Source organism: Heterodontus francisci, chromosome 9, assembly GCF_036365525.1.
Source record: "Heterodontus francisci isolate sHetFra1 chromosome 9, sHetFra1.hap1, whole genome shotgun sequence".
Lineage (NCBI taxonomy): Eukaryota > Metazoa > Chordata > Chondrichthyes > Heterodontiformes > Heterodontidae > Heterodontus > Heterodontus francisci.
In genome coordinates this window covers 38,242,836-38,256,994 of record NC_090379.1, presented here as the reverse complement: position 1 = coordinate 38,256,994, position 14,159 = coordinate 38,242,836, and the positions used below count along the sequence as shown (strand labels likewise).

The following is a 14,159-nucleotide window of genomic DNA, read 5'->3' as shown; positions in this document are numbered from 1 at the left end:
GTCCATGTCGGTGTTTATGCTCCACTGGAGCCAAGTTGACAAACAAGTAGTTGTGAACTATAGTGGTTCAGAAAAATTAGATCAGTGAAAAGTAGAAGTAAAAGCAAATTGATTGACACTTGAGATATAATGGTGATAGAGCTGTTAGCACAAAATTAAAATAATATTTTTAAACTGGTAATTTGACATAATGTATAGTAATAGTCTGTTCTTTATCAGATTAACTCTATCATTTTCTATTTTTATTCCACACATAAATCATACCAGATGACTGCTCATTAATATATTTGCAGCGGCAATTAAATAATTATAACTGAAGATAGTGTTATGTACACACGTCCTTGAAGGTTTCCTGAATCATTTTGCTTCAAAACTATTTTTTTAAAATAGATTGAATTTCAGCAATATGCGTTCAATCATGTTAATAGTGACCTGTAGTTCAATTGATTTTGTTGAAAATATCGTCAGTTATCAAGTGCCATAAAATAATATAGTAATTAGTATAGCCACAATTTTAAATCTGTGTCAGCGTTGGTCAGGCTGGGGTGAGGGGGATGGCAGCAGCATTTGATGTGAGCAAAATATCAGTCCCTTGACCTTGCTGGCATCAGGCCTGGACGAATCTAACTCCTGGGCATCATTTCATTATACTTTCTGATTGTAACTGCCCACCTCATCACTTCAGGCAATGGACAGTCTGCTTACTTTTGTGGGGAAGTTTTCAGCAGGCCATGCAAGGCCTACTTAAAGCAACAATCCATCTCTTAAAGCAGGGTTGCATTCCTTGCTTTCACATTTTACAGTTAAACTGCTGCAAGGTGGGGAATCTCTGAAATGAGTTGGAAGGCTGACCTCAGACTTTCAGATGCCTCCCTGGAGGATGTGGTGGAGAATGTCAAGGCATGGAGGGAGGGACGGTTTCACAATATTGGTAGGAACCAGAGCCACTACCCAGCAGGTCTGGAAAGAGGTGGCTAAGAGGGTCATGTCCATCAGCATCATCCCTCGGATGTAAGTTCAGTGTAGGAGGAGGTTCAACAATCTCACGAGCAGCAAGGGTGAGTGCTCCTCATCTGTCCATCTCTGTTCACAACACTTACCAACATTCCTTTTACCTGTCCCCCATTTCTTTCCGCTCCTTTACATCCTCAGTATACAGTCACTCTCTCTCATTCCAGACATCCTTTATTGCCTTCACAACAGATATTAACACCATTTTGCTCTCATATTGTAGCACTTGCACAACCAGCAATTCCTTCCAGGTTTCCTTCCTCACTTCACATTCCACACACTTGCACTCAGCAGATGCATAAGGTGCACACATCTCCACTCACCTTTTCAACAACCAGTCACTAATTCTCACCCTCTTTTTTTTCTGCGGAACAAAATAGCACAATCTCACATAGAGGAGTGACACATGGAAAGCAGCATCTAACATTGTACCTTTCGCCCAAATGGAGCATAAAGCCCGGGCGATAAGTAGCCCAAGCAAAGGCATTAGCATCAGGGAAGGCAAGACTTATCTGAACAGGGCATGTGCAGTTTACTTGAACCTCTGATTCACCTCTTCAAATGATTTAAGCTTCACAATTTCAGACTGCATTCTGAAGAATGTCACCTGATAATGTCCAGCATCTGAGTGCCATCCGAACTCTTGTCCCTTTTCTCTTGGTCCTTATCAGCACTCTGATCCTGCAGAGGAAGGTACCTTCTTGACTTTTCACCATCCCTCCCAAGCACCAGGGCATGCATTGCACTCTGTGAGTTAACAGAGGGTTCTGCACATGATGGACCATCCACCAAGAGTGAGCAGCAGGTAGTATTGGTGGGGATGGCACTGGAGAGAACTTCCCAGAGAACAAGGTCCTTTCCCAACCCTGCTGAGCAGGACACAGATAAGGACTTCAGGAGCTTGGTCATGAAAAGAAAATTGTTTGCTTCTCACAAGTCATTAGACCAGATGTTGGAAAGCCTGCCAAGGAATTTTGGCATTATGGAACATGGAGCAATCAGCTTTGAGCCAATGTGGTTTCATCTTGTATGGCACCAGCACTCTGCAGTCTGCCTTGCAGAGTGTGACCAACTCCAGGGACACTGTGGGTGGGGCCTGACAAAAGGAGTTAATGCCACCAGCCTTTTCAGCTTTGGAGGAAGTGGCAGTGGTGCTCTGGGAGCAGTTAATATTACCCCCTCTGTTAGGATATCAGCACCAGCTCAACCAATAACTGGCATAGTGTCAGCAAGAAAGCTGGGGCAGACTGCCCAGGCAGCAGCTGAGGTGTAGCAAAGGCTCAAGCACCTAGGAGTCATTGGCCACTAGCATCTCAAGTGTCCACAATGTGAGCAACAATAGCCTTCCACCAACTTTGCTGAGGCTACTGGAGAAAGTGTGCAGTAGGAGTAGTAGAATTAGGAAACTTTTCTTGTAAGAAAGGGTGATCATTTGGCTGAGGGATAAATGGAAAGAAGTAATTGTGTTGGAAATTAAACTCATAACCTTTGTCACGTTTGGCACTACATCTGCACTGTGGCTTTGTAACAGCTTCTGAGTCTGGAGTGCCAACATGTCATTGATGCAGAAATTGGCTAAATGATTTAAATAGGAAAAATACAGTAGATGCTGAAAATCTAAAAATGCTTGAAATATTCAGCAGGGCAAGCAGCATCTGTGGAGAGAGAGACAGTTAATGTTTTAGGCCTGTGACTTCGTCAGAGCTGGATGCAATAAATTTTAAGCAAGCACAAAGGTGGGAATAGAAAGAACAAAAGGGAAGGGCTGTGATAGGTTAGAAGGCAGGAACGATTTCAGTAACAAAGGATGATAGTGAAAAGCAAATGGGAGTATATTGTAAATGGTTTCAATGTTCTTTTTCTTTATTCATTCATGCGATGTGGGCGTTACTGGCAAAGCCAACATTTATTGCTCATCTCTAATTACCCTTGAGAAGGTGGTGCTGAGCGACCCGATAACGGCAACATATTTCTTTCCCTAAAAGGACATTAGTGAACCAGTTGGGTTTTTAACAACAATCTGGTAGTTTCATGGTCACCATTACCAATGCTAGCTTTTAATTCCAGATTTATTTAATTATTAGAAAGTATCTACAGTACAGAAACTGGCCATTTGGCCTAACAGGTTCAAGCTGTTTTTTATGCTCCATGCAATAATGAATTTCTAAATTTTTAAATTATGCAATGAATTATTTGGAGTGAATTGCCAAAGTATTTGCAATTCTAAATTGGTTGATGACATGATATATATGGATGGTATGCATTTTTGATCATTTGTCTTCATTTTCGGTGTATAGCGCCTCACTTTATGTATGTTATTTGTAACTGGACATCATATTGCATTTTTAGGGAATAGGAGATATGAATTTGGCCTACCAGTGTTTTAAACTGGCACTAGCCAACAACAATGGTCATGCAGAAGCTTATAACAATTTAGCAGTCCTGGAGATGCATAAAGGGCACCATGAGCAGGTGAGCAGTCAGAGTTATCATGTCATGTATGTGGAGAGAAAAAGAAGAAACAACCCATTAACTGATTCCTTGTATCCAATTCTTAATTCATATTTTCAGGCCCGGGGACTTCTGCAGACGGCTGCAGCACTGGCTCCTCATATGTATGAACCACATTATAACATTGCTGCACTTTCAGATAAGGTAATCAATATTAAAAAATACTTAATATTGAGATTTAATGGCCAGTTTTACAATATTATGCCCCTGGCTTAGAGTCTTGACACTTGTAAAATGCTCAGTTAACTGATCTCAAGCAAGGCATTATAGAGATACTGCAGTTGGCCACAGCACCCCTAAATTACAGAGGAATTAAATTGGCAAGAGATTCCCCTCCTTATTAGCAGGTGCATATGTGTAGACATCAGATGAGGTTTGGGTCAGGCTCAGTTATGATGCTAATTCATATTTATGTAGCCCTGTGACACTCACTGTTGAGACAGCTATTTGGGAGTTACCAGCAGGCTGCCATATGTATATCCAAACATGAGTCAGCACTTTGAAGACAGAAGAACATTGGAAGAAAAAGAAACTTATGGTCTCTCCAAAGGTGGCCAAATGGCTTTTTTGATTTCATGCTTTCTTATGTTCTTTTATTCTAAAGGGTATAGTCAAGTAACAACTGTTGGATTGTAAATTGCTTTATTTTAATTTTATTGTCTGTCTTCTGATCTTATTTCACTTATACCCTGTTAGTCCAATATTATTAGAAATACATAGTGCAAATTCGTGCTTTTATGAAATTAATAATATGTAGCTTGAACAATTATAGGCCATTTTCTAAGATTTTCCAGTGATTAATTTAAAGAAATACTCATACAGAATCTGATCTGCTTATTTAAAGATCCTGCTTCCTTCCTGCGGGTGTCCTGCTCAAAAGAGCAGGTAAATATTTGGACCCGTGAGGAAGGCAGCCAGATCGGTGGAGGTAAGTATTCCCCCTCCCTCCTACCCCCTGCCACAAGTCCCAGCTTGGTTTCTGTCAGATAGGGAAAGAGGTAAAATTGGAGCCTATGAGTACATTGTCAAACCATGGAAAATAGACCCTTCAGCACAAATGCCTGAAGCCAGATGAAAACTCAACACTCCTGGGCCAGAATCACTTGTGAACAGATATGAGGTGTTCAGCAAAGCAGTCATCTGACCTGCATTTGCGCTCTCCAACACAGAGGAGACTGCATGGTGAACACTTAAAGACTGTTTACTTGATAAAATATAAAAATGCAGTGTTAACCCTTGTGAAACACGTTAAATAGAAAGTAAAATGAGACCAGAATATTTGCTGTTGCCTGCTTTGTACGTTTGCAATATATGGTACCATGATGGATGATCTACATTATACCTATATCTTTTTATCTCTTCCAGGTTGGAGACCTTCAAAGCAGTTATATAGCTGCACAGAAATCAGCAGCTGCCTTTCCAGAACATGTTGACACTCAGCAATTAATCAAACAACTACAACAACACTTTGCTATGCTTTAACTGTTACCATTACATAAAGATCTTGGGATGGTGTATTCTTCGTTGCTAAAGGAGGGATGTTACATAATTTAGTTATTGCATGTTGTAGCAGCACAATTGTTAATTTTAGTGATTTTTAACTTTATACCTCAGATATTCTGAGACCCAGTATCATCAACTGTATTTCGCATATGAAAATTCAAAGGCTAGATTAATGGAGCTGCTCAAACTATCCTGAGTTCACTCCGTATTGATGCCAGAATGAAGTCAACCTCTGAGGTGGAATTATTTTGTACTGGCTTCCTTAATTTTGATGGGTTGTACTGTACAATAAATCTCAAAAGTCTGAGAAGGTGTTCTGATGAAAGATCACAGACGTGAAACGTTAACTCTGCTTCTCTCTCCACAGACGCTGCCTGACCTGCTGAGTATTTCCAGCACTTTCTGTTTTTATCTCAAAAGTTTGATTCTGTTTTATAGATTCTACCTGTTACAGAATCAAAGTCATACGCTCCCAATGCATAGTGAATAATCTGCTGACAGCATAGTGGTGTTGCCAGTTGGTTGAGGATGATCTGAAAGTAGATTATAAAATTTTAAAAAAGATTTTAAAATTAAAAGTATTTTGAAAAGACAAGAACTCATGAAACAACAATGATAAATAATGTCATATCATTCCTTTTAAAGGAACCAACTATTTTGTTAGTTTTTATATATTCAGATTTCATTCCACATAACATATCTATTTATAGTCCACAAAGTAAAAATGTATTATTTTTGTGATAGTATTTCAACCTGTTTTGTAAAGGAAGTTCCACGATAACCAGCAAATTAAAAGTAGTAAAACAAGATTTGGCTTGTATCAACTGTTTTTACCCTGTCACAGGTAGTATTAAAAATGTGTTTACTGCAGATGGTTGTCACTACAGTACTTTCTTTTATATGAAAAATAATTTGCATTTATATAGCTTCTTTCATGCCCCAGAACAACTCCAAGTGCTTCACAGGATTACAGTAGTTATTTAGGTAAATACAGCAATTTATACATAACAAGGTCTGACGAACAATAAATGAGATAAATGACCAGTTAACCTGTTTGGTGTTCACTGAGGGATAAATGTTGGCAGGGACACCATTACTCAAACAGTATTACTTGCACACTATTATTTCAGGGGCTATTTGTTTGTTTGAGTTCTATTTTCATTTACCCTTGTAGTTTAGGATCACTTCCCTCCCACCACCTGTGCATGCCCCCCCACCCTACCCCCCAACTCCCTATTCTGGCTATTTCTTGCAACATTGTTTTTTTAAATTGATTCTTCGTCTAATTTTGACTTCAACAGTGACTAGTCTACTGTTACTACTTTACCCATTTCCAAGTCATTTAACTATATTTCTGATCCTGATTTTATAGCTATGTTGCTTTTTTTTCACCCAGTATTAAATTTCATTTGAGTTTGTCTCGTCACATTGCTTAACTCATCGAAATCTGATGAAAATCTTAGTCCTCTTCTTATTTGGGTTTTGACTGCATGTTTAAGAAGCATATAATTACTTCCTGCATCCAGATCATTTATTTAAAAAACAGAAGTCCAAACATTGAGTCTTGTGGTACCTTACTCAATACCTGCTCGCTGGCTGACACTATTCTCGTGAGTGCAGAAAAATAACTTGCATTTATATAGAATCTTTCACGTCCTCAGGATGCCCCAAGATGCATCACAGCTAATGAAGTACTTTTGAACTGTGCTCCTTGTAAGTAAACATGCCAGCTAATTTGTGCAAAGCAAGATGTCACAAACAGTAATGAGATAAATTGGCAGATAATCTCTTTTAGTGATGTTGGTTGAGGGATTAATGTTTGCAGGGGCTTTGGGAGAAATCCTCTGCTCATCTTTAAATATTGCCATGGGATCTTTTTCTTTCTCCACCTGAGGGGGTAGATGGTGTCTCCGTTTATTATCTCATCTGAAAGGCGGCATCTCTGACAGCGCAGCACCCTCCATACTGCACTGAAGTACGTACCTAGAGTATTCTACCATTTACTTTCTAAGGATAGATCTTCCTCTCCATTGTGCCTGCAGATTCAGTATTGTCCAGGTGCAAAGAAGAGAAAAAAGGATAGAGACCTTCTTTCAAGAGTGCCATTTTTTATTCTATACTTAATCAACTTTTTGGATGCTCTATTCCGTATAGTGCATCTTCAAAATGTTTTTTTTTATATTTATGAAATAAACAAAGCTGCAATGACAAAAAGGATGTCTTAAAATATGCTGAACTCCAGCAACACCAAAACTGAGCACGAAATAATTATTGTTAGGAACATAGGTGCAGCAGTAGGCCATTTAGCCCATCAAGCCTGCTCCGCCTTTCAATACGATCATCACTGATCATCCACTTCGATGCCTTTTTCCCACACAATCCTCATGTCCCCTTATGTCATTGGTATTTAGAAATCTGTCAATCTCTGCTTTAAACATACTCAATGACTGAGCTTCCCTCTGGGGTAGAGAATTCCAAAGATTCACAACCCTCTGAGTAAAGAAATCTCCCTCATCTCTGTCCTCAGCAGCTTCTCCCTTATTTTGAAATTGTGTCCCCTGGTTCTAGACTCCCCAACCAGAGGAAACATCTTAGATGCATCTACCCTGTCTATCCCTTTGAATATTTTGTAGGTTTCAATGAGATCACCTCATTCTTCGAAACTCTAGAAAATACAGGCCCTGTTTCCCCAATGCCTCTTCATAGGACAGTCCTGCCATCCCGGGAACAAATCTGGTGAACCTTTGTTGCACTCCCTCTATGGCAATAGTATCCTTCCTCAGGTAAGGGGACCAAAAATGCACACACTATTTCAGATACGATCTAACTAAGGTTCTATACAATTGAAGCAAGACTTCACTACTCCTGTACTCAAATCCTCTTGTCATAAAAGGCTAACATATCATTAGCCTTGTTGATAATGCATTATTTTAACAGAGATACTAACCCATTTATTTTATAGAGATTTTTTTTATTTACTTGTGGGATGTGGGCGTCGCTGGCTAAGCCAGCATTTATTGTCCATCCCTAATTGCCCTTGAGAAGGTGGTGGTAAGCTGCTTTCTTGAACTGCTGTAGTCCTTGGGGTGTAGGTACGCCAACAGTGCTGTTAGGAAGGGAGTTCCAGGATTTTGGCCCAGCGACAGTGAAGGAATGGCATTATAGTTCCAAGTCAGGATGGTGTGTGGCTTGGAGAGGAACTTGCAGCTGATGGTGTTGCCATGCATCTGCTGGCCTAGATGGTAGAGGTTACAGGTTTGGGAAGTGCTGTCTAAGGAGCCTTGGTGAGTTGCTGCAGTGCATCTTGTAGATGGTACCTGTTGCTACTGCTGTGCATCAGTGGTGGAGGGAGTGAGTGTTGAAGGTGGTGGATGGGGTGCCCCAATCAAGTGGGCTGCTTTGGCCTGGATGGTGTTGAGCTTCTCAAGTGTTGTTGGAGCTGCCGCCATCCAGGCAAGTGTATTCCATCACACTGCCTTGTAGATGGTGCACAGGCATTGGGGAAACAGGAGCTGAGTTACTCGCTGCAGAATTCCCAGCCTCTGACCTGCTATTGCAACCACAGCATTTATGTGGCTGGTCCAGTTCTGTTTCTGGTCAATGGTAACTCCCAGGATGTTTTTAGTGGGGGATTCAGTGATGGTAATGCCATTGAATGTCAAGGGAAGATGGTTAGATTCTCTCTTGTTTGAGATGCTCATTGCCTAGAACTTGTGTGGCATGAATGTTACTTGACACTCATCAGCCCAAGCCTGGATGTTGTCCAGATTTTACTGCATATAGATATGGGCTGCTTCAGTATCAGAGGAGTCACGAATGGTGCAGAACATTGTGCAATCATCAGCGAACATCCCCATGTCTGACCTTATGATGGAGAGATGGTTGTTGATGAAGCAGCTGAAGATGATTGGGCCTAGGACACTACCTTGAGGAACTTCTGCAGTGATGGCCTGGGACTGAGATGATTGACCTCCAGAAAAAAAAAACCATCCTCCTTTGTGCTAGGTATGACTCCAACCAGCAGAGAGTTTTCCCCCTGATTCCCATTGATTCCAGTTTTGCTAGGGCTGTTTGATGCCATACTCTGTCAAATGCTACCTTGATGTCAAGGGCAGTCACTATCACCTCATCTCGAGTTCAGCACTTTTGTACATGTTTGGACAAGGGCTGTAATGAGGTCAGGAGCTGAGTGGCCCTGGCATGATTGAGAGTAGACTGATTGGGCAATAATTGGCTGGATTGGATTTGTCCTGCTTTTTGTGCACAGGACATACCTGAGCAATTTTCCATTTTTTTTATTAGAGATACAGCACTGAAACAGGCCCTTCGGCCCACCGAATCTGTGCCGACCAAAACCACCCATTTATACTAACCCTACAGTAATAGGGGCCCCAACAGCTGGCGGGCAGCCATAAAGACAGGGCTAAATTGTGGCGAGTCGAAGAGACTTAGTAGTTGGCAGGAAAAAAGACAGAGGCGCAAGGGGAGAGCCAACTGTGCAACAGCCCCAACAAACAAATTTCTCTGCAGCACCTGTGGAAGAGCCTGTCACTCCAGAATTGGCCTTTATAGCCACTCCAGGCGCTGCTTCACAAACCACTGACCACCTCCAGGCGCGTATCCATTGTCTCTCGAGATAAGGAGGCCCAAAAGAAGAAAAGAACAGTAATCACATAATCCCAACCACCTACCTACACTAGGGGCAATTTACAATGGCCAATTTACCTATCACCTGCAAGTCTTTGGCTGTGGGAGGAAACCGGAGCACCCGGCGAAAACCCACGCGGGCACAGGGAGAACTTGCAAACTCCGCACAGGCAGTACCCAGAATCGAACCCGGGTCCCTGGAGCTGTGAGGCTGCGGTGCTAACCACTGCGCCACTGTGCCGCCCCTATGTACTGGAACAGCTTGGCTAGGGGTGCGGCTAGTTCTGGAGCACAAGCCTTCAGTACTATTGCTGGAATGTTGTCGGGGGCCCATAGTCTTTGCAGTATCCAGTGCCTTCAGCCATTCTTGATATCGCTTGGAGTGAATCTGATTAGATGAAGACCGGCATCTGTGATGCTGGGATCCTCAGGAGGACAAATGCTTCAGCATTGTCTTTTGCACTGATGTGCTCGGCTCCCCCTTCATTGAGGAACTTTCTGCTCCTGTTAGTTGTTTAATTGTCCACCACCATTCACGTCAGGACTGCAGAGCTTAAATCTGATTTGTTGGTTATGGAATTGCTTATCCCTGTCTATCACATGCTGCTTCTGCTGTTTGGCATGCAAGTAGTCCTGTGTTGTTGCTTCACCAGGCTGACATCTCATTTTTAGGTATGCCTGGTGCTGGTTCTGGCATGCCCTCCCGCACTCTTCATTGAACCAGGGTTGGTCCCCTGGCTTGATGGTAATGGTAGAGTCGGGGATATGCTGGGCCATGAGGTTACAAATTGTGGTTGAATACAATTTTAATGCTGCTGATGGCACACAGCGCCTCATTCATGCCCAGTTTTGAGTTGCTAGATCAGTTCGAAATCTATCCCATTTAGCATGGTGGTAGTGCCACACAACACTTTGGTGGGTAGTGTGAAGATGGGTCTTTGTCTCCACAAGGACTGTGCGGTGATCACTCCTACCAATACTGGCATTGACAGATGCATCTGCGATAGGTAGATTGATGAGGATTAGGTCAAGTAGATTTTTCCCTCCCCACCTGCTGCAGACCCAGTCTAGCAGCTATGTCCTTTGGGACTCAGCCAGCTCGGTCAATAGTGGTGCGACTGAGCCACTCTTGGTGATGGACATTGAAGTCCCCCACCCAGAGTATATTCTATGCCCTTGCTACCCTCAGTGCTTCTTCCAATTGGTGTTCAATGTGGAGAAGCACTGATTTATCAGCTGAGGTGGAGGTGGGGCGGTAGTGGTGGTCGGAGGTCAGCAGGAGGTTTCCTTGCCCATGACCTGATGCCATGAGACTTCATCGGGTTCAGAGTCAATGTTGAGGATTCCCAGGGCAACTCCCTCCTGACTATATACCACTGTGCTGCCACCTCCTGGTGGATCTGTTCTGACAGTGGACAGGACATACCAAGGAATGGTGATTGTCGTGTTCGAGATATTATCTGTGAGGTATGATTCAGTGAGTATGACTATGTAAGGCTGTTCCTTGACTAGTCTTTGGGACAGCTCTCTCAATTTTGGCACAAGCCCCCAGATGTCGGTAAGGAGGACTTTGCAGAGTCGACGGGGCTGGGTTTGCTGTTGTCAGTGCCTGGATCAATGCTGAATGGCCTACTCCTGCTCTTATTTTCTATGTTTCTACATGAAACATCAAGGGACTAGTGGATGCAGCAGAGAAATCTTGTGGAATAAAATCTAAAAAACAGCCTTATGATACATTTTCATATTTCCTGTATCTCAGTTACAGTGCTGCTTAATTGCTAACAGATCATCAACATAAGCAAAACAAAATCTGCTCCATTTAGAATATTATAGATCGGCACATTTTGCTATAAAACTTGTTCAGTTGCTTCAGTCCTGCTCCGATCAGACTTCTTCAGCAGCCTCCATGGCTGTAAACCAAAAATAAGTTTTCCAAAAAAAAGATTCAAAACACCTTCCTGTGGAGTATCCCTCAACTCCACAAGCACACATATATATGTGTGTGTGTGTGTGTGTGTGTGTGTGTGTGTGTGAAGCAAGGTCTCAGTATCTACCCTGTTGAGCCCATTCATAATCTTGAATTTTCAATGAGATTACCTCTCATTCTTCTAAACTCCAGAGACTATAGACCCACTTTACTCAGCCTCTCATTTTAGGGACAACCCTCTTGTCCCAGGGACCAATCTAGTGAACCTTCGCTGTACTGCCTCCAATGCAAGTATGTCCTTCCTTAAGTATGGAGACCAAAATTGCACACAGTATTCCAGGTGTGGTCTCACTAAAGCCCCTTCTAGCAAGATTTCTTTATTCTTGTACTCCAATCCCCTTGCAATAAAGGGCAACGTGCCATTTGCTTCCCTAATTGCTTGCTGTACCTGCACACTAACTTTTTGTGTTCCTTGTACGAATACACCCATGTCTCTCTGAACATCAGTATTTACATGTTTCACGCCTTTTAAAAAATATTCTGCTTTTCTATTCTTACAACCAAAGTGAATAACCTCACACGTCCCCACATTATACTCCATTTGCCACCTTGTTGTCCACTCACTTAACCTGTCTATATCTCTTTACAGTCTCTTTGTGTCCTCCTCCCACCTAGTTTTGTATCATCAGCAAACTTATATATATTACTCTATCTCTCTTTGTCTACGTCATTAATATAGATTGTAAATAGCTGAGGCTCCAGCTCTGATCCTTGCGGCACTCCATTACACAACCTACCAATTTGAAAATGCCCCATTTATCCCTACCCTCTGTTTCCTGTCCATTATCAATCCTCTATCCATGCTAATCTATCACCCTCAAATACATGACCCCTTATCTTGTGTATTAACTTTTTGTGTGGCACCTTATTGAATGCCTTTTGGAAATCCAAGTATACTACATCTACTAATTCCTCTTCATCTATCCTACTAGATGCATCCTCAAAAAACCTTAATAAATTTGTCAAACATGATTTCCCTTTTGCATAACCATGTTGACTTGTTCTAATTATACTATGCTTTACTAAGTTCATAGTTAATACTTCCTTAATATTTCATTCCAGCACTTTCCTAACAACTGATGTCTGACTAACTGGCCTGTACTTCCCAGTTTTCTCTCTTCCTCCTTTTTTGAATAGCAATGTTATGTTTGCCAAATTCCAATCTTCTGGGATCTTTCCAGAATCTAGGAAATTTTGGAAAATCATAGCCAACGCATCCACTATCTCTGCAGCTATCTCTTTCAGAACTCTAGGATGTAGGCCATCAAGTCCAGGGAATTTGTCAGATTTTTTTAAACTCCCACATGGGATGTGGACAGCATTTATTACCCATCCCTAATTGTCCTCGAGAAGGTGGTGATGAGCTGTCTTCTTCAGCCACTGCAATCCATGTTGGGTAGGTACACCCACGGTGCTGTTAGGAAGGCAGTTCCAGGATTTTGGCCCAGCGACAGTGAAGGAACGGCGATATAGTTCCAAGTCAGGATGGTGTGTGACTTGGAGGGGAATTTGCAGGTAGTGATGTTCCCATGCATCTGCTGCCCTTGTGCTTCTAGGTGGTAGAGGTCGCGGGTTTGTAAGGTGCTGTCTAAGGAGCCTTGGTGCATTGCTGCAATGCATCTTACAGATGATACACACTGCTGCCACTGTGCATCGGTGGTGGAGGGAGTGAATGATGTAGACAGGGTGCCAATCAAGCGGGCTGCTTTGTCCTGGATGCCATGGAGCTTCTTGAGTGTTGTTGGAGCTGCACCCATCCAGGCAAGTGGAGAGTATTCCATCACACTCCTGACTTGTGCCTTGTAGATGGTGGACAGGCTTTGGGGAATCAGGAGGTAAGTTACTCGCCACAGGATTCCCAACCTCTGACCTGCTCTTATAGCCATGTTATTTATATGGCTACTCCAGTTCAGTTTCTGGTCAATGGTAACCCCCAGGATGTTGATAGTGGGGGATTCAGGGATCGTAATGCCATTGAATGTCAAGGGGAGATGGTTAGATTCTCTCATGTTTGAGATAGTCATTGCCTGGCATTTGTGCGGCATGAATGTTACTTACCACTTATCAGCCCAAGCCTGAATATTGTCCAGGTCTTGCCACATTTCTACACGGACTGCTTCAGTATCTGAGGAGTTACGAATGGTGCTGAACATTGTGCAATCATCAGCGAACATCCCCGCTTCTGACCTTATGATTGAAGGAAAGTCATTGATGAAGCAGCTGAAGATGGTTGGGCCTAGGACACTACCCTGAGGAACTCCGGCGGCAATGTCTTGGAGTTGAGATGATTGACCTCAACAACCACAACCATCTTCCTTTGTATGGTTATGCTAGGTATGACTCCAACCAGTGGAGGGTTTTCCCCCTGATTCCCATTGACTGCAATTTTGCTAGGGCTCCTTGATGCCATACTCGGTCAAATGCTGCCTTGATGTCAAGGGCAGTCACTCTCACCTCATCGCTGGGGTTCAGCTCTTTTGTACATGTTTGAACCAAGGCT

The 14,159-nt window shown here is 42.5% G+C and overlaps 1 protein-coding gene across 4 annotated transcripts in view; it reads left to right on the top strand.

Annotated features, from left to right (window-relative positions):
* Positions 1-5,881, top strand: part of ttc8 (tetratricopeptide repeat domain 8) — a 38,886-nt gene extending 33,005 nt beyond the window's left edge. For all 4 annotated transcript variants that reach the window (XM_068038831.1, XM_068038830.1, XM_068038832.1 and 1 more), the window contains 3 exons: positions 3,361-3,483; positions 3,583-3,666; positions 4,888-5,881. In XM_068038831.1, the coding sequence (XP_067894932.1) occupies positions 3,361-3,483; positions 3,583-3,666; positions 4,888-5,004 (324 nt within the window). In that variant the 3' untranslated portion in view covers positions 5,005-5,881. The remainder of the gene's footprint in view (positions 1-3,360; positions 3,484-3,582; positions 3,667-4,887) is intronic.
* Positions 5,882-14,159: the final 8,278 nt, after the last annotated feature.